Raw genomic sequence first — 24,072 nt, 5'->3', positions numbered from 1 at the left:
AAAATAATCTATGCTGGGAGGTAATTTTGCTTTGTATACAGTATAGCAGAAACTTGCTACTCTTCGTGCTGATAAAACAGCTTTAGACTATCAGAGTATGCAAGTGAGGCTGTGTGGCAGCCGAAGTAGACTCTAAAGGAAGCAACGACAGGATATGACACACCCAAACGAAGACAGATCGTGCTATCACGCGCGCCTATAAATCAAGCGATGCAGTGCACTCTCCTGATGAGAGAGAGAGGCAGACAAAGAGAGAGTAAACGAAGGGCATCACTTACTCATAGACAGTAGTCCAGCCGTTCTCATTGCTGATGGTGGCGAGCAGCCCCGTGTTGCCGTAGTAACTGAGCTGCGCGAGGTCGTGCGCGAGAGCCGAGATGCGCTTCAGCATTCCTGCGTTGCTAATGGTCAGCCAGTAAACCTGACCGCCCGGGGCCACGAGCCACAGGGGCAGGCCATTAGCATCCCGCCGTAACTGCGCTATGGTGCCCTCTCTGTTTGCTATGCTGCTCAGGTGGCCCTCAGGGGTGTATGTGAAGTTAAGCAGGTAGTCCCCCGTCACAAGGCTACGGGTGAACAAGTGAGTACCGTTTGGACTAAATAGATAGAGCTCTTGGTCCGCAACCGAGGTGAGCTCGTACAGCCCCTCGGGAGAGAGCTGAGGATGGTTGGCCGTGAGCCGGCGTATCCGCATGTTCCCGAGGTCAGCGATGTAGAGGGAGCCATTAGGAGAAACTGCCAGAGACGAGGGAGACTTCAGCTTGGCGTCACGAGCGTAACCTCCGTCACCTGGGAACAAATTTGTGGAGAGAATGAGAAAGAGGAGCAGAAAGAAGTGGAAGTCTAGTTCATTAAGTATTCAGTGTTGAGCTTAACGATTAACCCTCAGAGACCCTCTGCAGTAAAAATGCAACACTTATCTACAGTAGTTAAAAAAGAAAGATTTTTCAATAATTAAACCTGCATGCAACAGCAGCTCAGACTCTTACATGTGTCATAGCAAGACGTTTGGCAGGGAGATATGTACAAATTGAATCTCCCAGCATGCTACAGTCACACAGCAAGCTGCCTACTGACACACTGCTGACTGGCTTGGATCAAATACAGCCAAAATGTAATTGGACCAAAAAAATGTAAAAAAAAAAAAAAAAAATCACTGGATTTGTTATAGATATAAATAATATGTTGCATTTTTCATTTCACAACTGAACAGAATAATAATTATATATATATATATATATATATATATATATATATATATATATATATATATATATATATATATATATATATATAAAAATTTTAATGTAACTTTAATGTTTTTGACAGAAGTCTCTCACACTCACCAAGGTTTAAAATAAAAAAATATAAAATTATATAAAATATATATATATATATATAAAACTGTAAAAACAGTATTGTTAAATAGTACTACAATTTAAACCAATAGTTTTCTTCTTAAATATATTTAAAATGTCATTTATTCCTGTGATGGCAAAGCTGAATTTTCTTGTCTTAAGTTCCATTAGAAATCATTCTAATTTTAATTTTGGAAATGTGATAGACCGTTCATTAAAGTCTTTTTTATAAATAGAAATCTTTTGTAACACTATGATGAATGCTAAATGTCTTTGCCACTTTTAATAAATTAATACTTTCCTTCAAAAGAAAAAAACATGAACATTCTGAACAGTAGTGTATGTAGCTACCGAAAGGAACCCATGATGTGGAACACTACATACACTAAACAGCATCATTTCTCCTTCATATAATTATATGAGTAGGGCAGTACACAATGTAACAATATTAGAATACAAAAATATATAGCGAAAGAGACAATTGAGTGGATCACGGATAAACTTTTCAACGTAGGCAAGTAAAACATTAGTGAGTGTAAGAGGGTCGCTCACAGACGAACATACTCAAGTTTCTAGCTTACTGGAAAGGCTTTTACAGAAGTCAATGCAACTGCACTGTAGGCTTGTATGCATTCAGAAGTAATTCTTCCAGGATTATGAAATTTAAGAGAGTGTCAGAGGACTGCTCTGAAATTAACATATCTGAAATTCAGCCTCCTAGCTTGCTGGGAAGGTTGCTCCAGAAAGCCAATTTGTATACTTTATTATAACAGTGGTGAAATTTTTCTACTTTCAAACCCCAGTGTTGCAATTTTTCAAAAACTCACCCAAGACAAAATCTGCATTAAAAATTCATCATTTTTATAACCAGTGGCTTATTAAAAAAGGTTTGACATGGGAAAATAACAACATTAATATGAATAACCCACAGAAAAATCACTGCGTTTAGCAGTTTTTGTGCACATGTATCTCTCACCTGAGAAACACTCGCAGTTGGGGTCAATCTTGCAATCACATTCACTGGTCGCCCCCGCGATTATGACCATTTCTCCATTTGTGGACACCTCTTGCACGCGGCTGTGCTTCCGGTCGTCGGTTTCGGCGATGTACAGAGCCCCCTGATGGCTGACAGCAATAGCTTTAGCTCCCTCCAGCACGGAGCGCACCGCTGTTTTCCCAAGAAGAACCGGTTCAATACTGGCCATGGGGCAATGGATGGGTCGTCCAGCAACCACACGCACCTGCTGGGACTCGCTCACCTGGAGCACAAGGTTATTATCGAGAACGTAGAGAGAGTTATCCAGCGGACTCACTGCCAGGTCTGTGGGCCACTCTAAACGCACCTGTGGATACACAAATGTACATTATTACCTGCTAGGAATGTAAAAAGTGTGATTTTCACCATGACAGATTTCACAGCCACTCTCATCTGCTCATGGCCCATTCAGACATACTCTCTCCAGCTGACGTGAAGGACAGCGAGTTATATCATTTTGACTATAATTATGCTGATTTACATGTAACATCAGTGGGCAGGACTGTTTAACATGATATACACAGGGAAGAGATGAAACAGGGAGGAATGTGAAATTACCAAACAAGTGAAGAATTGATATCATACTGTGTCTTGTATTGTGTGGACTAGACTGGATTTACAAGATCTGAGAGCGAGCAGAAAAATATTCTCTGCAAACTGTGTCGCACGCTGGTCATCTGGAGGTGGAAACGCCAAAACTACTTTTCACCACTGGACGTGGAAAAACCTCTTTTACCAACAAAAAATAAATTATGCTACACTACGTGAGGCAAAAGATGCACCCTGCGTCCACTGATCCATTTAACAACATTAGTTGTGCTGCTTTGTTTTCCAAATCTAGTGATACATAATCAGGCTGCCTTTGTACTGACCCTTATGAAACAAACATATTGTAGTATATTGGAAAATATAATGTAATATATTAGGCATATATTCTTATATATGGGATTTAATGTTTATTTTTTCCAATATATTGCAATATATTGAAAGCGACAATCATTTGTATATTTTGCAATATATTATATAATATATGTATCATCAATATATTATTAAATGTATTCAAATATATAATATATTAGAAAATAAAATTTTTAAAATAATATATTACAATATATCACAATATATTTTAAGAAATATATTGGTAAATATATTTTCCTTCCGTAAGGGGATGCTAGACATATTTGTTATGAGTATACACCAAAATATAAAGAAACATATTATAGTGACATATTATCTCATCTATTATCTTATTATAGAACAATAAATTGATAATACATGTATACATATCTTATTCATCATTCATAACATTATATATAACATTAAACACACGGTAACATATAAGTATATATATATATATATATATATATATATATATATATATATATATATATATATATATATATATATATATATATATATATATATATATATATATATTGTGATGTGCACCAATCAAACTGAAAATACATAGATCAAATGATCCTCAAATGTGAGAAATTGGTAACTTGATAGAGACAAATCCAAAGCAGCATTCTAAAACAATATTTCATAATTCATGAATTTTACAATTCAAGTGCACTATGAATACTTTTTGTTGCTTAAAACAAAAAATCAGTCACTCACAGTTAAGTCTATGGTCTACTGTCATTAAAATAACATGTAGACTGCAGTCTAATCATGTAACGCAGGGGCAGGGAGCAGTAGCACTGTTCCAGTCTGGAGAAAAAAATACCCCCTTGGCTATCTACATCCATGATATTAACCATTTCCCTGTTAAATTTCCTGTGAAAATAACTGCATTGTGATATATACCATTACAGTGATAATATTTTAGTCATAGCACGCAGCGCTATGTGCAGCCAGGTACAAAAACCACATCTTGGTTGTGTGTGTGTGTGTGTGTGTGTGTGTGTGTGTGTGTCCGCAGCTGCCCGACAGCCGGACAGTATTGAGTGTGAAGTGTGTCATATCCCAGGCATGCTGGGAATTATGCAGATCTCAGTGCTTCTTTTACCCAGTGGCCTGCGGCACCTCATTTCCCCTTCTCTCTCTCCCTCTCTCTCTCTATCTCTCCTCACTGTCTGATTCTTATTCACACACAACACACCCCGCCAGATGAACTGTGAAGAAGTGCAGTGTGTGTGTGTGTGTGTGTGTGTGTAGATGGCAGTGAGAGAGAGCGAGAAAGAGAGCGAGAGAGAATGAAAGAGAAATCAAGGGACAGTCTGCCAAAAATTGATGCTATTCAGAAGCGGAAAAGAATTGTGTCTGACTTTGAAGGGAGAGCGGTCCTGCAGATTTAATGAGGACACACTAAGTTAAACTGCACGGGGAGAGAGAGACAGAAAGAGAGAGAGAGAGTAAAATAGATTTTTAAGAGCACTTTAAAAGAAAGACGTGGAATTGCCTTATGTTTGAGAAAGGCTTTACGATTTTAGTGTCCGAAATGGATAGAACAAAAAAGGCGGAAACCTCAAAGGATGAAGAGGAGAAAGAGAGATAAAAGAAAAGTAAGGATGTTACTGCAAGCTGTATAATGTAACTCTGTAGCACCAGAGAGACCTTCAGTATCAGCACTTTCTCACTCTTGAGGTGAACAGTGAAAAGTGTGTGTGTGTGAATCCTGTGGAGCTGAAGGAAAAGGTTGAAAGAAAGAGCCAGGAGGAGAGAGAGAGAGAGAGAGAGGGGGGGGGGGGGGGGTTGGTCGAGACTCGCTGTGTGGGGTGTGTATGAAGGGTTTCCTTCATCTTTCATCTTTCAGCTTCTGTGTGCTGTTATTCACTTCATTTAAGCGAGTGTTTGAGAAGACATACTGACAGATCATTTTTCTGATGTCTGCACACAATCAGAAAGTTCAAAGCGGGTGTGACTGCCTTTAACAAGTTAAGTGCTTATTAAACTGACTGAGGTAGGCCATATCTAAGAAATATCTTATGTGCAAATAAATGATCTGTAAATTTGTGTGGGTATAAAATGTTAAGGGGCTGGGTAAAAGTCTCAAATTTCCAATGAATCTCAAACTTAATTTAAACAATCCTGATATTGATTCTTAAAATCAACATCTACCTTTTTTCAGTGTTTGATGTTTTTCTACATTGTCCCAAAACATATTTGTATTGTGTTCTGTTCAGCTAACTCACAAAAATGCAGAGTTTGGGCCCTGTTGTCATATTTTAAAATAAATATCTTCATAAAGTTCCCTGCATTGTGTTTGCACTGTTTTCAGCTGCGGTGTTTAATCTTTTTTGCCATAGCAAAAGAAATCATAACTCTCCTGACTTGTGAACATGACATTGCAGTCTGTTTTCGAAAGTGCTGCAACAAAAACACCATGTAAATAATGGCAAGAATGTGTCTCTCTATTGATGTTGTCCTTATGGGCCAAAGACAGACATACCTGCACAACATCATCAGTGTAGCCTGATTAACAATATATAGTGTGATCAGTATGTTAATCTCATTAATGAACAAATTAATCTCATGAACAGATTTTTGCTAATCAAAAACATATTGCATGACCAGTGTAGCACAGTTCACAAAAAATATTTGTGTGAACTACATTTCTGAAGTTATTTTGCATTAACATACAGCTTGACCAGTGTAGCCCAAACCACAAACAATTATTTTTTGTGAATCAAAACATGCAGTGTAGTCCGATTCATGAACAAATGACGCTTCTATGTTGGTTCATTCACAAAATCATTAACATACAGTGTAGCCCAAAACAAAAGTGTGTCAGTTCTTTTAAACAATAATGAATTTAACAAATTAACAGTTCAAAAACATGATAATGATGATTTTTAATAAGATGGAAAATGGACATTTTAAGTGAAAAATATATACCCAAATATATTAAAATATATTTGACAGCTTGTGAATTAAAAGTATATCAGGAATTATACAATGATACTCGGCCCTTAAAAGGTACAGTCAACATGTTTGAAATCTGCCATTTTTCTTGATACTGCTACTACAAAATAACCTTGGGAGCAGCTGATTAAAAGTAATTGCAAAAATATCTAAGAAAAATGAAGTTTGCTCGTAGAAAAAGGTCAAGTATTACTTGTTTGCAGGAGCCACTTGGCTTGATATTTTGTTTCTAATGCAATGACATTCATACATAATGTTTTATTCTAAATGTTTCATGGTGCCGCCGTATGTAAATCTGTACCAGTGTGTGTGTTTTGTTCACCTGGCTGATGTCCATTCGAGAGTCGCAGCTGATTGGCTGGGAGGATGTGAGTCCGTTTGACCCAATGATGGTTGTTATCACTCCTTTGTCATCAATCTTACGGATCGTTGATCCGTCAACAAAGTAAATGAACCCATGTTTGTCCACTGCGATACCTGCAGGACAACAGGATACACACACAGTCATTTCTCTCCATCTCTTTCAGTTTTAATGCGCTTTATTGGCGTAACAAATAACATTACATTTGAACTGCCGATGCAGTCACAGCTTTACGGCAGATGATGAAGAACGGTGCAATGAAAGAAAGACGAGTTTCACCGTCTCAGGCAATATATTCCTCTTCTGTTCACATTATCTTAAATATATGCAAATTAACTTATACATGCAGATTTATGTGAAATAACATCAGATATGCACAAAAATCCGGTATTTCGTTTCATTGTTCATTCAATTTCTCTCTTTCATTTGTCTTGTTCTATTCGAATGCTTGCAAATCACCTTGAGCTGTGCAAGGCAACTCGGCTTTACATTTAAATCGAACAATGCACAAACATACATTGTTACAGTTTAATTAAAACTGATCTTTAGCACAAATACACCTCCAGGCCATTAACATCAGGAAACAAACGCCGCCCTTATTGCTGTCAAAGACTTCATTGTGCTTTATTGTTATTGTTTCTTTAAAGATGTCTGTTCCACAGATCGATCAAAGCATACAGTTTTTGTAAGTAGCAAAATATGCTCTGAAGGGAATATTAAATGTATACTTAATACCACTTATGACCACATCATTTTTATTAAGAGCAAGCTAGACATTATTTCACAGTAAACTTAATGGCATGTAAAAATTCAACGAAGTCCTCATGCAAAAAATTGAAATGGTTACTTAGTTGTAATCAATTTTTGCGTCTTAGCATTTGGCACTCTGATCAAATAATGAGCCAAGAAACATGTTATAAAAACCACAGCTGATATTATTTCTGGCTCATTTATAAGACTGGAAACTAAAGGTCAAGTTGAGTGCATTGCACTGTGAGATACAGTATTTCGTACAATGTCCTCTGGTTGTACACTGCTAATTTTGGCAAATCCATGTATTCTGTGCATATCTGCATCTTCTGCACAGTATAGATAGAGGTAAGAGTAGGGCTGTATACTATTTGGAACACCTCCACACAAATAAGCATAGAGGTTATTATTTTTTTTTTTGTTCTGTGTCGCTTACTGATATTTTTGTCCTCTACAGGGATTTCACTCTGAAGTGGGAACGGGCTTATATAACCATCTCTTTCCCACACACACACATCAGAGTTTGTTGTGGCAAATAGCACTGTGTGTGTGTGTGTGTGTGTATGTGTGCGTGTTTGCGGCTTTCCTTTCCCTTCTCTAATTTGCTCTCTTTATTCTCGCTCTCTTCCTCTAATGAGAATCAGAGAGATAAGCAGACATATTGGTCTGTTCTCACCACGTTTGATTTACTCTGGGAGATTGAGTCACACGTATAGCCATACACACACACACACACACACACACATATACATGCATGCAGTGGCAGATGTTTTAAATGTTTTATGTGAATTATCAATTTAGATAATACTAACAGGATCCACATATTTTCGGAGACAGTATATGGCAAGAAAATCTTCCCAGAGAGTGCATCTCAACACAGCTCCAGTAAATGACAGCTCACACACGTCAGTATGGATAGCGGTAACAGCATCTTCTCCATATGGATAAACTGCTGACTATAATAGCTGACACAGAGCAGTACTTCACTAGTGGCATCGCCTGTTTCTTTCCCAACCCATACTGAAAAAACTGAATATGTGCAGTTGCTCCCTTGAGGAGCTTTTTTTCTACCTGCCATGACCCTTAAAATGATTTAAACTAATGTACCTGTAGTTGGGCTGACTCAATCATATTTAAACAATATTTTTACTTATATTTTTGGAGTAAATATGGATGGATCATCTATGTTCTGTAACTCGAAAATGACCCAAAATCAATGCAACAGTTGCACGTTTACAACCAAACACCAATTTGGCAGAAAAACAATCCTCTATATACAAATCTACATTTACGGCAAACTTCCAGAATGAAATCTGTTTTTATTAATTGTTATTTTGCTTGCTGGCAAGCTGTCAGAATAGATTGTTTATGTGATCTAGACCAGTCCATTTGATCAGTTTCATTGCTTTATAGTGGAGACCTGCCTATTGTCACAAGGGCAATCATAAAACATGTTTTATGTCATAATTATGACAATTGTTATAATTTGCTATTATTTGGACTTAACCTACATATATAATTGTAACATCTCAATTCCCACTTGTCATATGTGACTGTTTATGTCATATAATCATAACCTAAAAATTTGAAACTGAAAAACTATTGAAAATTATGAAAACATTATTATAATGATGTGTAGTTATAACTATTATTTACAGTACTAAATTTTTATAAAACCAATTATTGGAAGTTATCATGCGTCTTATATATTATAATCTTAATGTAGTTATTATCAATTCATTTTTTTTCATTGGCAAAATAATTTTTTAATGAATTATGTGCTGCATTATTGTCTTACAGTTTAAATTTAGTTGGGAAGCCATCAAATAGCCTCTAATAGGGTATGTGCAGTGGCAGCCTGCCATTATGAAAACTGATCTGTATCATTTTTCCTGTGCAATAACAGTGGAAATGTTCAATAGTTTTTTTGTGGCCAAGACTTTGATGTATGTCCCTATACAGCAACTGACTTTGAAAAGTATAACACTTCTGAGAAATGTTGACTAGAGTAGCCCCAGTCTCGTTGTTCAGTTTTCAGTACTTTTAATCTACTATTCAGTCATGATGAGTGGCGTACAGCTTTTGAAATGCTGAGCATCCATTCAGACTTGCGTGCAGAAAACAATACACATCATGTTGTGCTGTAAACCAGACAGAAATACATATGAAGACATGAAGACACGCACACACACACACACACACACACACACACACACACACACACACACACTACCCTTGTTGCAGAAATTCTATCCGCCTCAATAAGCCTGTTTACAAATGCATCTTGTTATGGGTGCTAATTACGAAGCATATTACTCACTTAATGAGCATAACGAGCTTAATTATTTATTCTGCCTTCAGAGGGGTATACCTCCCTCTGCCCTTCAAAGGGTCCTGAAGACCCCCAGGTCCAGATCCCCTGTTTCTTACTTATCTTCTAAAATGCTGGTTAGATTGAAAATGATCAGAGGAGCAGCTAATCATCACACATATACAGTTCGTAACAGACCACTTTAATTTAGACTTCAGGAGTTTTTCTCTGATCGGAGCATGCCTGTCTGTTCACTCCTCACCTCTCTCTCTCTATTTCTCTTAAACTCTCGGCTGGCATCCGGCCAGACATCGAGCACCCTATCCTTCAGGGACCTGTGAATTAATGTGCCCTTTTCTCCTTCTATCTCTCTCCACCCTGAATCCAAGATTTCAGTGAATCAGAGAGCTGCATCTGTACCACACACTCTGAGCTTGTTCAGCACATATACACAGCACACACTGACACACACATACACTTTGGACACATACATATATACATGAATCCCAGAGAAGCTGCTCAGCGGTTGCTCCATCAAGAGACTTAATGGAGTAGCAGACTTAAAGGATTACAATGTTTTTCCTAAAATGTTTTAACCATCTCATTGTTTATTAAACTGAAAAAATAAGATGAAATATAATACATTATGTAAAGAGTTTCTATATATATATATATATATATATATATATATATATATATATATATATATATATATATATATATATATATATATATTTTTTTTTTTTTTTTTTTTTTTTTTACAAACAATGGTGCATTTTTTTCATTCTTTAAAATTTTTTTTTTTTTTTTTAAAGGATGTCACAATTGTCTCAAGATGTCTTAAAATAGGACAAAACAAACACTGAAATAAGCCAAAACAGCTAAAGGTAGGATATTACTTACATTACCCTAGTAAAAAAGTAATATAATTACAATTATTACATATTTACTAATATATATTATTGAGATTTACCAATATAAAAATTCTAATATAATTTTCTGAAGTACTACTTACTGTACACACGATGCACATTTCTTAATATTAAGCCTAAAATGTGTTTTATAATTAATAAGGATTGTATGATCCTTGAATAATATCACTCTTTAAATGATTGGTAGTTAAAGTGTAACTGATGTTCCACTTTAGCAAAATCGAATATACTTTAGTTTATTTTTATTTGGACTTCAGCACTACTTCTGCACAATTAAAGTGCATTAAGCACATTTGTTGTTCCAATTTGGCAGACTTTAAGTATACCATTTAAGTATACTAAAAGTACAATTGCATGGTATTTTTTTATTAAGTACATATATATGTAAATGTATAAGTTGTATATTAAGTATGAAAAAAATGCATTGCAAATACATTTAAGTATATTAATTTTTCATTATGGAATTCACACATTGAACAACTTTCGTTTTTCGTTAAAGAATGGGGATTCCCACTGTCTTGGAAAACCTGAGTACAAGAGGTAGCCTAATTTTATAAGATTGATTTTGTACACCTGAAAAAGTCATGTCATATAATAAAATCTTATAACTCTTATTCTTATACCTTATATTTTGGACTAATTATTAGTAAAATTTGACTATCAATGGATAATAATAATAAAAGAGTCAATCCTGCCAGTATATTTCCCTGTAATGTTCCATTAAATCTGCTATTTAAAACAAACGGGTATCTCTCTGTGCATGAAGCTCTGGGCCTTCGGTAGATGAGGCTAGCCGAAGACTATCAGTTTTTACCGCACTAAAGAGATCATAGTCACGGAAGATGCTGCCGTGGTGCAGAGATCAATACTGCATCATTCTGAGTTTCTATGAGTATAAAGAGATATTGATTATAAAAACATTCTGTATATTGAGATTAATTGAATCAACAGCAAGCCAAAGTCAAGCCACACACCAGCGTACAGAACTGTCAAACTCATATGCAAGTGACATATTTCAGCATTACGAGTCAGTTTAGCAGAATTAAACAGAAAAAAAGTCATCATGCAGAGATGTTAATGCTTTGGTTGCAGTCTATTTGTGTGGACCCCCTCACGGACCGAGAACATAGAAGGTCGGATTGCAGTTATTGAAGCCCTCAGCATTTCGGTCAGAGCCTGTTATAGATAATAGACTTCAGTAAAAACACTTTAACAAAGGGAGAACCGGGTATTCCACCCCAACGTGCACAATGGAAGACTTTTATACATCAACTTGCCAAAAAAAAAAAATGCACATGGATCATTGAAGTGAGGGTAAAAAGGCTTAAATCCGTTTTAAATGTGATTTATGTTTTGATCTGAAACACAGCCCTTTGCAGAACAGTCCGAAATCAAAGCGTGCACACACACACACACGCATACATAACATTCCTGCTCTGGGATTCTTTATGAATTCTATCCTCAGGGGTTTACAAGTAAGTGGAGGCTTTTAACTGCGACAGTTGAGTGAGTGAGTTTCTCTGTGAGAGAGAAAGTGCACAATGAGGCTTGAAGGATAAGAGAACATGCGTGCCCGTTAGCCACGCCCCCGTCTGTCCGTCAGTCTGACTGACGGGTTTAAAGAGACAGTGGCAGTGATGGATAGGCGGGACTAATAGCCGCTCCGCCTGATTTAGCAAAGAGGGAAGGCATCTTTCATTTATCTTACGTTTTCTGCTTTTGCCATTTCTCTGGCTGAAACATGCAGTTATTTTTCAATAACCACTCCACCTCTCACTCGCTCTTTCTCTTTGAATTGTGTGTGCACTGGATTCTCACCCCTGGGGTTACTGAGCGCCGCTTCAGTGGCCTTGCCTCCATCGCCGCACTGGTTCGGGTGAAAGGGTGTGCACTGCTCCCCGCTGCCAGCCACCACCTCCACGTTCCTGCTGAGATCTTTGGGTTCAGTCAGAGTCTTCAGGCGGTACAGCTTCCCGCTGCTGGTATCCGACAGGTAGAGCGACTCACGCACAGGATCCACAGACAAGTAGTACTTATGAGCCGGGCTGGAGCTGGAGAAAGAGAATTTTAACAAGCAGGGCTACACACATGTCGGCAACATTCTTATGTTTAAACTATTTCATAAAGTCAGAATCTGTGCCGAAAAACAACTGCACGCAGACTGGTGCACACACAAGGTTAGAGTAAAAAGAAAAACCTCCAGGTCTTAGCGGCATGCAGAAATTTAATTCATTCTGAACCCCGCCAGCGCCTCGGACCCCTGCCAGTCTATAATCTTCTTTTCCTTCCATCCACATCTGCCCTAAGAGCAGATCTACCTGCTGCCTCTTTCTCAACTGTTCCTTAAGAAAAAATTGATTTCCTGAAAGGGCAAAACATTGTCCTGTATAAAAGAATTTATGTGGGCTTTTTTTTTTGTCTTTTGACAAGAGAAACATGTTTTTGAGGTTGTGCTCTTTTTGTCCAAGTGAAACACGTCCACTGACACATCACCTGTGGCGTCTAAGTTTGGTGCTTTAAGATTACGAGGCGTTCTGCTGCTCTGACATTTGAGGGAAGTTGATTCACTCTTTTGGGTTTGAGGATTAGAATTGTGTAAGGGCTGTGAGGTCATGTTGCTCAACCGCCAGCAATACCTGATAAAGTGTACACCTAAGAATTTACTTTGCGTTCAAACACAAATGTGACCCTGGACCACAAAACCAGCCTCAAGTCACTGGGGTATATTTTTAGTAATAGCCAAAAAAAATAAAACATTGTATGTCAAAATTATATTTTTTTCTTTTATGCCAAAAATCTTTAGGATATTAAGTAAAGATCATGTTCCATTTAGTACATTTCCTTCTGTAAATATATCTAAACATAATTTTTGATAAGTAATATGCATTGCTAAGAACTTCATTTGGAAACCTTTAAAGGTGATTTTCTCAGTACTTAAGATTTATTTGATATCCGGCCAATTATTGTCCTATCCTAACAAACCATACATCAATGGAAAGCTTATTTATTCAGCTTTTAGATGATGTATAAATCTCAATATCAAGAAATTGACCCGTATGACGGTGGTTTTGTGGTCCAGGGTCACAAATGTGAACAGTTAGCAAAAATAGTCCCCAAAGCCAGACAAATTCAAATCAATATTGAAATGGTAAAATGAAACATTACTATTTCTCTCAAAGCTGTTCTTGTTATAATAAAGGGGAACAGTGTATTTATAGCTTAACTGCTAACAACACCAAGGTCACGGGTTCAGTTCCTAAAAATGCATAGACTGACAAAGTGTGCACTGCTGTTAGATGCTCTTGAGAAGGGTCTCACAAATGTAAATAGTTACTCAACAAAGCCATTAAGCAAATTTACATGAAAAACATCAACATTTCTTTAATTTCTTGCTGTTTCATTATGATAAATGGGAATATTTCTGTAGTTCAAAGGTCATGCTTCAATTCCATGACAAAGCACAGACTTTTAATGCAAAATGTTGCACAAATCTAAATAGTTACTTCATAAACCCATTAACCAATTTACAACCATAGTAAAATAGTAAAAGAGATTCACGTTTCTCTCAAAGCGTTTTTCGATATACAGGAATAAAGGGAAAAAGCCACCTAGTCAAGCTATCTGTGTTTACTGACAGATTGATGAAATTGAAAATGTTAATACTATGAGTTTCTTTTGAGTCGTTGCAAGGTCGAATTAGACTTCGGTTTGATCAGAAGTGTTATCTCCAAAAGAAGGCTGAAGGTAGGATTTCCCCCTTGCTGTGGGATGTAATACTGTGCGCAAACACACATGCGCACGCAAAGATAAAGGATTACAGTGCGCTTGTCAGTGTTAGTCTGTGGGGCAGAGGTCTATCCCACACTCTAACTCCCTCTCTATGGGGGGCGCCGTTTCTAAATTCACATGAAACGAGGAAGATCCAGACGATAAACGGGAGACTGTGGTGTGACGCTGCCAGTGGTTTGCTGAGAAAAGCTGTAAGTGTTCATTCCATCGACCAGAAAAATGCTTCAGATGGATTCCTGACCACACACAGAAGATTACAGGCAACAGTTGCCACTGTGTGGCTTCATAACACACGCCGACACAAAAACACACACCTGTGTATGGGTTCATGCACATAGAAATAAAAAAATAGAACAATTGCAAACATACACACACTGAGATACCATGAATTAGAATGTAAAAATTAAATGATAAAACATGGTTTCTATTCAAATGTGATATGCTCAATAGAAATTAAAAGGTAAACTATAAATGGATAAAAAAAAAAATGAAAAAGGAAAAAACAACAACAACAACCCATGCAATAAAAGAGGGGAGTTAAAGGCTTGGAAGGAAAAGGTTGTAGTCATTAAAGCTAAGGGTTAATGGGATGTATTGACTAAAGTTTTGGGGCAACTAATAATTTTATCACTAATGTTAATGTGCATAGGAATATTTATGTTTAGAGCATTAGTGTAGTGTAGTGTATCAGTATATTATTAAATATACTAATCTTATTTAGAGCTTTCTCATGAGAAAATATCCAGTTTTGAGAATTTGATTCGGCTGACTTACTATAGGAGCTGCTGCCTCTAAATGAGTTGTTTTGCATTTGAGACTCGAGTCACTTAACCTCTATAGCTCCTCCAAGGTTGATGCATGGATGAATGGAGATTCAAAATAAAAATAATGAATTCAAGCACAGGTGCAGTGTATAAACGACTGAGAGACTAAATGGTGATATCGGTTCTGAAAAGAAACATACCTGTGTCTAATATCACGATTTCTGGATGCGTAACATGGAAAAAAAAAATTTAAGTCAACAATTAAAAACAGATATTCCTCAGATGATTATCACAATTACAAGTTTTTTAAGCTCAAAAGAGCGGATATGAATATATTTTACCTCAAGTGCAATTTCTACTTGATCTAATAATTAAATAATTTAAATAAAACTTTAATTTAAATGTCACATTATGATTTTATTTATTTAAATATTTCAGGAGGGTTTATGATTCAACCTTTTTTCAATAATAAAAATAATTACAAATGGCTTAAAAACGTACAAAAAATAAATGTATTATAATTAAACAACTAATTAAAAATAAACAAAAACATAACATCACTATTCCTACATAACCAAATAACAACTATTCGTTTAAAATAATAGAAATTACATACAACTGTTACTTATACAATAATAAAAAAACAACAACAACAACAACAAAAAACAATCAAACAAAAAACAACACTATTCAGAAATAACTGATCGTTTGCTGATGGAAGATGGCAGACCTGAGCTCCAGGATGGTGATGGCGAATCCGTTGGGAAGAATCCTGCGGATGTAGTTGAAATCACCTACATACACACTTCCATCCGAACCGCAGGCCAGAGCGATGGGAGCAAACAGTTTCTGCTCCACAGCCGGGCCGTTGCAGTTTGGACACGGGATTGTGCGGACCGCCCCTGTCCCCATCACTGTGGAGATGACCAGAGGCTGCTGGGAAATAAAGACATTCTCTCCATTACCTTTATGAAGGATACCTGCAGAAGAGAAAAGAAACAGAATATTAGATTGAAGAATGATGAAATGTGATGGTGCTATAAGACCCTAAAGAAAGGAATGGTACAAACTGCCATCCAGGGAGCTCTCAGGAGCCAACAGGATTTATTGACTGGGAGGATGTTAGATTTAAACATGCTCCACATTTGGACTCTGTTATGCTGCTGTCTGAAGCTCATAGTTTAAGCTCATTTTTCCTAGAGCACATGAAGGTCCAAGGTATCAACTTTTAATTTTAAAACTTTGATTTGACTATTTTGCTCTTATGAATGGATTATTTTAGCTTTTAGGCTCTCAATCTCAAAACAGAAATTCATCATAAAACAATTCTCCTAAGACTATATACATCTATGATAATGTAAAATAGACTTTTGTGGTGTGAAAATGGCTTGTTACACAAATGATTATTATCCAACAGTGATGTCATTTAACCTGCGGCCAGTAATCTTGTAATAATAACATTTGATCAAAAGTTAGTGTATTTAGTTACAAATGAGACAGCTGTGTTGGTGAAAAGCATGCTTGAAATAAAATACAAGACAATAAGGTAATATTTTATGTATCGTCTCTTACTAAGCAGTTATGCCAAAACTGGGAAAATATGAATTATGTGTATTTAGGATAAAAGGATACATAGCCTGCCATTTTATTCCAAAAATGTTTCCAATTTAATTTTCTTAATTCCCACCTAAAACTGAATGTTGATTGGAGATTTTAGGGCAAAAAAAAAAAAAAACACAAAAAAACTGATATTTGACAATTCTCATGTAATACGGTCTTACTTTTTCAGCATTTCACAAGGAAAATTGAATAATCTTATGATTTTGAAAAGTGTTTAAGTTTATAGAAGTACACAGGGCCAAAAGTGTCCACAGTTGAAGAAAATACCAGTGTGTATGAGTGTGTGTGTGTGTGTGTGTGTGTGTGTGTGTGTGTGTGTGTGTGTGTGTGTGTGTGTGTGAGATGATCCCTCACCACTCTCCAGATTGAGGACGTGGTGGTGGTTCAGTGTCCATCCGCCCAGGTTTGATGGCATCAGCTCAAAGCCCTGCAGCTGAGCAACTCTCTTCTCCCAGAGAACAACGTCCAGACAGGATTCATACTCGTATCCAACAGAGACTGCCATTAATTCACAAACACACACACACACACACACACGTACAGTAAGTGTACGTGCCAGAAATAGCCCATTATATATCACCATCATCATCAAAATCCAAAAGAGACAAACCATCACCAGCATCAGAATAAACAAATGTACCTACTCGTGCACAATTTCATTGGCGATTCTTCATTTATAAGTGAACCTACATAATTTTAATGCATAAATTACTCAGAATAGCCAATAATTACGGTCATTTTACAAGATTAATTAGACTGAGGTGAACTTAGGGAACAACATCTCCAAATACCTTACTCTACATAAATGTGTAGCATCATAGGAAACTGCTTAAAGAGCTGAATCCAGTTAAAGTGAGCAGCAGGTTGCTACAGTCTATGTGCAGAAATGAAATTTGCTTCAGATACAGTTGTGTTGCCATGGTGTTACGGTGAACTTAATTAGACAGATGCTTCAAAATAGCAACGCTTGAGCTGTAGCCAACATAAACAGAGTTAGGAGGATGAATAATAATTATTAACCAGTAATTATATTTGCCTATGTACAGAGTGAGGATTTGTATGTATTGTATTTCTACCGTTGAATAATATATTACTGTCAAAATGTTACACTATAGATATATTAGCATCATGTAATTTGTGGATAAGTAATTTCTTTTTGTGAAAAAAAAACAGCTGTTCACACATTTCACACATTTGTTTATTGTGACTACGGACTGTTTTTGCTTAATTCTTTCTAATTATCACTTGAAAACAGGAGTTAATTTCTTCCATAATAGCCAGTAATTACTCATTTTTAGCCATTATTCAGTAGGTGCGCAAGTGTGCCGTTAAACAGAATGCTTTTCAATGAGAAAAAGATGATGGATTCAGGCTCTCCGCAGTGTCTGATTGCTGTCATTGTGATGGATCTCGAAATAATGAGGAAGGAGAAGGAGCTGCGATCATACAACAGAAGGATACAGTTGTCAGTCCTGTTTGGAGCACTAAATACGGTCGTTCATAAAAGACAGTGACAACCGCATTCAAGTTAGTTCCTTACATTTTCCAGGGGTCACAACTAAATTTTAAAAGCGAGTTCGATCGACTTGAATGGAACCACACTTGACAAACAGTTGTCAGTCACATCATTGATATACCCAGGACATAAGTGTGAGCTTTGTAGGTTATTTTCTTGCTGTCAATCATTAATATTAGCTAGCTGTCAATCTCAGTTTATGAAAAAGGACAGAAAGAGGGGTATTTTGAGGTAGAATACAGTTGTCAGTCTTGTTTGGAGTTCTAAACAGTTGTTCAAACAGTTCAGTTATGAAAGAGACTAAACTGCACTACTGATGTACCTTCAATCCAGTTGCTCTGCTTAATCTTCAACTGTATATTGACATTTTATTCCATGTGTAATGGTTATAATGACATTTAAAGGTTTAGGGGTGGTAGGAGCATTATGCGCACCAAGGATGCATTTATTTGATCAAAAATACAATAAAAACAGAATGACTGTGAAATACTATTACAATTAAGTTTCTATATCAATACATAGTAAAATGTAATTTATTCTTGTGATTAATTTTCAGCATTTATTCAGTGTCACATGATCCTTCAGAAATCATTCTAATATACTAATTTGATGTTTAAGAAAGAGGTTGCACTTTATTTTACAATACGTGTACTAACATGTACTTATAGTGTACTTACAGTGTATTTATCTAAGAAAGTTCTGGTAATACAAGGTAAATACATGGGGTAGGGTTAGGTTCAGGAGTAGTACCTAGTTATTACATAGTTATTGTAATTACTATAATAAGTACATAGTATGTACATGAGGAACAGGACTGTAAAATAAAGTGCTACCAAGAAAGATTTGTTGAAAACAGCTGCTCAAATTTTTTTTTTATATAATAATATGTGATGATTTTTCAGGATTCTTTGATGAATAGAAAGTTCAAAAGAACAGCAATTATTTAAAACAGATCAAATTAATGCATCCTTGCTCTATTCAAGTTTTCAGTTAAAAACTGACCTTTTGAACTAGGATTTCGTGATTAATTTATTACGTAAAAACTGAATTAAAGGCTTATCTTAAAAACAAAAGTTTGCTTTCTCACACACGTCCAGAAACCCTCACCGTGTGCCTGCACCAGCCCCGTGACCTGCTGGCCATAGATGTCGGTTTTATTCCAGGAGAAAACATATATGAGGTTTGGAGCTGCAGGAAATGATTTCAGAAGCTGCCGGCCCTGGACGGCCACAGACAGATGGACTTTGGCCAAGCCCGGCGGGAGAGAGGAGTGGGTCAGAACCACTCTCAGGAGAGAGCGATAGCCCGGAGCTCTGGAAGAGAGGTAGCTTAACTTCAGAATAGTAGCAGGGATAACCACCTCCTCCTGGACCGCCTACAGAGAGAAAGAGACAAGGAAAAAGAACAAGGATGAATTAGGCAGAGGCACAGTTAGAGTAAGAAAAATTAATTGTATTTCTATTTACTGCATGCACTTTCCATACGGAACAAAACCCGAGCCAGTGGCTGTAATGCTGCCAAATAAATGTCCCATAAACACAGGTTGCAGTTCTTACAGCCTACAGACACACACACACATAAGCTTCGTTCCAAAACTGAGTGAGCTGTCTCGCTGTCTACTGCCTACATAGGCTACTGCCCAATGAAATGAATTCTCATAAGGGACTGATTTGAAACGCTCTACATGAGCAGAAGGACTGCGTGAAAATGACAAAAATTTCTTGATTTCCCTTGATATTGCAATCATGATTATTAATACTCCAAGTTAAAATAGTGGTTTTGTGTGGGCAAAATGTTATTTTGTTACTGTGGGCTATGCATCTATATTTAGCTGAGAACTGTGTTCCTCAATTACTTGCTGTTTAATTCATCAGTCAACTTCAGAGAGACTGTTTTCTTCAAACGTTGAGTAAATTATACACTCAAAGTGAGCAACGCATCAATATTAGAACGTTCTCATTACATTATAATCAACATAGTTGTCAAGTTTCACGCAACTGAGATTTGGGCTCTTAAAAATGCGCACTTTATAATTGAAAAAAATGTCAGCACTGCAGAAATCGTATTTTTACGCTGTGTTTATGCCTTGTTGATTATAATAGGAACATTCTTCTTTCTCTAGCATCAGCTCGCAGTGTATATCAGGTATTACACGTCTAACACTGCAAGCGAGCAGTTTCATGTGTCACATAAATAGAGCTGAAGTATACAAGAGACTTGAGTAACACTGATTCTGGTATAGTCTCATTGCAGGTGTTTAGGATATTGCATCCAGTGTTTTCTCAGAGTGATTGAGTCTTGCACCTGTAGTTCAGGTAAGACAGTTCCTCTTTCCTCACAGTCGGCGGCGAATCGAGGGAGAGGAGCAGACAGAACAATGGCATGTGGACTGATCAGGTTTTTCAGGTCACAGACAGGTGGTTTGGATTCAGCTCTTTCCATAAAAACGCGGTCCAGGACCATGAACTGGTTCCATGGAAGCCAGACAGACCGAATCTGGGACAAAAATGGGGAGCGCTGGAACAGTAGAGTCACAGAGATTCCGCCCACCGCCAGAAGATCAAAGCTAGTAGGGAAAACAAAAATATGAACACACTTAAAAACCATAAACCAAATAAACAAGACAGTGTGCTATAAATACATAGCATTCATATTTAAAAGATTGTTGTTGTTCAAATGAGTTAAAAGAAGTAATCAAAAATACAGTCTTATGTGTCACAAAATCCTTCAAAAATCTGCTTAGTATTTTTGTGGAACCCTATTTTTTTCAGGATTCTTGGGAAAATGACTGGAAATAGAACAGCATGTATTTGAAACAGAGATCTTTTGTAATAGTAAATGTATTTACTGTCACTTCTAAGCAATCTAATGTAGCCTTATTAAATTCTTAAAAAAATCTAACTTGAACAAATTTTGTTTAGTTGAACAGTGTATTTACGTGTTTGTGGTTGAATGGTATATTTATGTGTCCGTGTTTGTCCGCATTAAATATCTGAGATTTCAAATTCAATTAGAATATGACAATAAACTTTTGGAGTTTTTTAAGTATAGGAAAACAAAAGCATTAAGCCATAAAATGTAATGTAAATATTATGTTCACTGTTTAAATAACAGAATGTTATTTAAAGGGGGGGTGAAATGCTATTTCATGCATACTGAGTTTTTTACACTGTTAAAGAGTTGGATTCCCATGCTAAACATGGACAAAGTTTCAAAAATTAAGTTGTACGTTTGAAGGAGTATTTCTGTTCCAAAAATACTCCTTCCGGTTTGTCACAAGTTTCGGAAAGTTTTTTTCGAGTATGGCTCTGTGTGACGTTAGATGGAGCGGAGTTTCCTTATATGGGTCCTGAGGGCACTTCTGCCGGAAGAGAGTGCGCTCCCGTATAGCAGAGCACTGAGAGCACAACAGACTTCACTGATCAGAGCGAGAACGTCGCGAAATGTCACAAAAGAAGTGTGTTTTTGGTTGCCAGGGCAAGACAACCCTGCACAGATTACCAAAAGAGAAACAGCATTAAGGGACCAGTGGATGGAGTTTATTTTTACAGAGCATCAACGGAGTTGTGCAAGTGTTTTTGTTTGTTCCCTGCATTTCGAAGATGCTTGTTTTACAAACAAGGCCCAGTTTGACGACAGATTTGCGTATCGTTTACTTCTTAAGGATAATGCAGTCCCAACGAAAAAGGGTCACGATCGTGTGCTGGAACCGCAGGCGGTGAGTAAAACTGCTTCAAATATCTCTGCCTCCTTGTTAGTGCGTCCCCAGAACAAGCAGAACATACACAATATCTTCATATATATAAATGAAATATATAGGATGGGTTAATACAATATCTAGGGTGTGTGTGTGTGTGTGTGTTAGTGCATGTTCCATTGGATTTCTTTCTTTAAAAAAATATTTAAGAGTGTGTGTTACCTGCCGTCCTGTCGGCTGAGCGTGTATCCATATTCAGGGTTATGCTGAAACGTGACGTTCACACCAACTAGAGGAGTTCCATCAGTGGCCAAAACCTGACCTCGAATTACACACACTCGACTGCACAGAGAGAGAGAGAGAGAGAGAGAGAGACAGCGGATCTGTCAGGAGAGATCGAAACTGAGAGAGGCGCACTCTCTTTTCAGTCATCAGAGAAAAATACAATACATGCTTCAATCGATTTTTAAACTTCCTCAAACTAGACAATGACTGCAAAAATCATTTTGGGAGATTATTTTTGGTTTGAGTTTCACTGCTCATAGCAGCTAGCTGTTACTGTATCAGCATATGAGAGCCTGAGGAACAGTTCACACAAGCTAACCAAATGCTTGAACATATTTATCAGTGTATGGACATATTTTTGCCATTATCATATTAACACTATGTCTTGGTTTCTGTGAGGAGGATACAAATTTGATATGCAAAATAAATATCTCAGAAATCAGAATTACCTGCATAAATTACCATTATGATTGTACTATCAAAATAATTTTCAATGAGCAGTCCATGACCTCTTTCTCTCAAATTACTCCAGGCACTTTGACCTTATTTTCCCCCCGTTTCCAGCCAAAACATTGGCAACATTGGCATGCAAGTGGATGCTTGGGTTTGTGCGTATCATTTCAATTTCGCATGTGAATGAGGATATCCGAATGGATTTGTGTTGCTGGCTTAAACGGCCAGTCAGTGCTGTCAATCGTGACCAAAGTCTGAAATAAGATGTCTATTGCAGTCTGACAAAAAAGAGAGTTGATGTCGTATGTGTGTTGGCTCAGCGTGCTTGTGCTAATATTTACAGGTGTGTGTTTATCACCTGCTGTCAAATGGCAGGTCTCCTGGCAGTATATGTGTGCTGTCCCGTCCAATGAGGAATCGCACACGGTCGTAGAACTGCCGTGAAGGGCGTGTCTCAAAAGGGGCGTGGCTTTGCTGGATGATGTCACGAGGGTCAGGCGAGCCTTGGCACAGCGGGGCGCTCACACACACCTGCTGACTACAACAGTCTGGGTCGACACAGTCCATGAGACCATCTGAAACACACACACACACACACTTTACATGCAGAGACATGTAGCCTTGATGCAGCTTGCCCTTGCTCTGCATGTGTCTGTGTGCGCGTGATCTCATTTGTCAGCTCCATTAAAGAGGATCTGTGTTTTTAACCTCCCACAGGAGAAAATCTCTGAGAGAATAACCCAGAAACCTCTCTCTCACACACACTCACACATATGTTTAAACAGTCGCCTTAAAGAGGACACGTGTATTTATTGTTTTAATATAAAGCTAATGCTTATCACTACAGACTCAGCTTAATCGTTACTTCTTTTTTTTTTTGCACTTTTAAAATTCTTCTACATTTAAAAAAAAAGTGATTATGATTTATTTTTTAACTGAGGGTGCCCCTAAGGGAGGTTTGGCCAGATTTAGCTAACGATAAAGTATTATACTATATTTATGTACTAAATATATAGCTAACTAAACCCACTCACACAATTTGAGACATGAGCCAAAGTGTTTTATTATACAACAGGTTTTGTTGTGCATTCTTGCACATATAGTACCATTCAAATACTTTTATTTGATTTATATGATCAAGAATACAGTAAAACAGTAAAACTATTAAATATTATACCAATTTATAAAAGAGCTATTTTCTATTTTATATATTTTAAAATGCAATCTATTCCTGTGATGGCAAAGCTAAATTTATACTCCATTACTCAGATCATGTCGGATGATTCCTTTCAGGAATCATTGTAATGTAATATGCAGATTTAGATTTTTT

At 37.0% G+C, this 24,072-nt stretch overlaps 1 protein-coding gene across 2 annotated transcripts in view; it reads right to left on the bottom strand.

Annotated features, from left to right (window-relative positions):
• Positions 1 to 24,072, bottom strand: part of LOC113048867 (teneurin-1-like) — a 129,440-nt gene that overhangs the window by 16,871 nt on the left and 88,497 nt on the right. For both annotated transcript variants that reach the window (XM_026210779.1, XM_026210780.1), the window contains exons 15-25: positions 23,101 to 23,317; positions 22,227 to 22,346; positions 20,612 to 20,873; positions 19,415 to 19,682; positions 17,146 to 17,289; positions 15,902 to 16,151; positions 15,372 to 15,392; positions 12,437 to 12,669; positions 6,587 to 6,741; positions 2,335 to 2,701; positions 279 to 789 (exon numbers count right to left, since the gene is read on the bottom strand). In XM_026210779.1, coding sequence (XP_026066564.1) covers positions 279 to 789; positions 2,335 to 2,701; positions 6,587 to 6,741; positions 12,437 to 12,669; positions 15,372 to 15,392; positions 15,902 to 16,151; positions 17,146 to 17,289; positions 19,415 to 19,682; positions 20,612 to 20,873; positions 22,227 to 22,346; positions 23,101 to 23,317 — 2,548 coding nt within the window. The remainder of the gene's footprint in view (positions 1 to 278; positions 790 to 2,334; positions 2,702 to 6,586; positions 6,742 to 12,436; positions 12,670 to 15,371; positions 15,393 to 15,901; positions 16,152 to 17,145; positions 17,290 to 19,414; positions 19,683 to 20,611; positions 20,874 to 22,226; positions 22,347 to 23,100; positions 23,318 to 24,072) is intronic.

This window comes from Carassius auratus, chromosome 30 (assembly GCF_003368295.1).
Source record: "Carassius auratus strain Wakin chromosome 30, ASM336829v1, whole genome shotgun sequence".
In the NCBI taxonomy this organism is placed as follows: Eukaryota; Metazoa; Chordata; class Actinopteri; order Cypriniformes; family Cyprinidae; genus Carassius; species Carassius auratus.
Note: the sequence above shows the minus strand (reverse complement) of the source record. Positions and strands in the feature narration are given on the sequence as shown.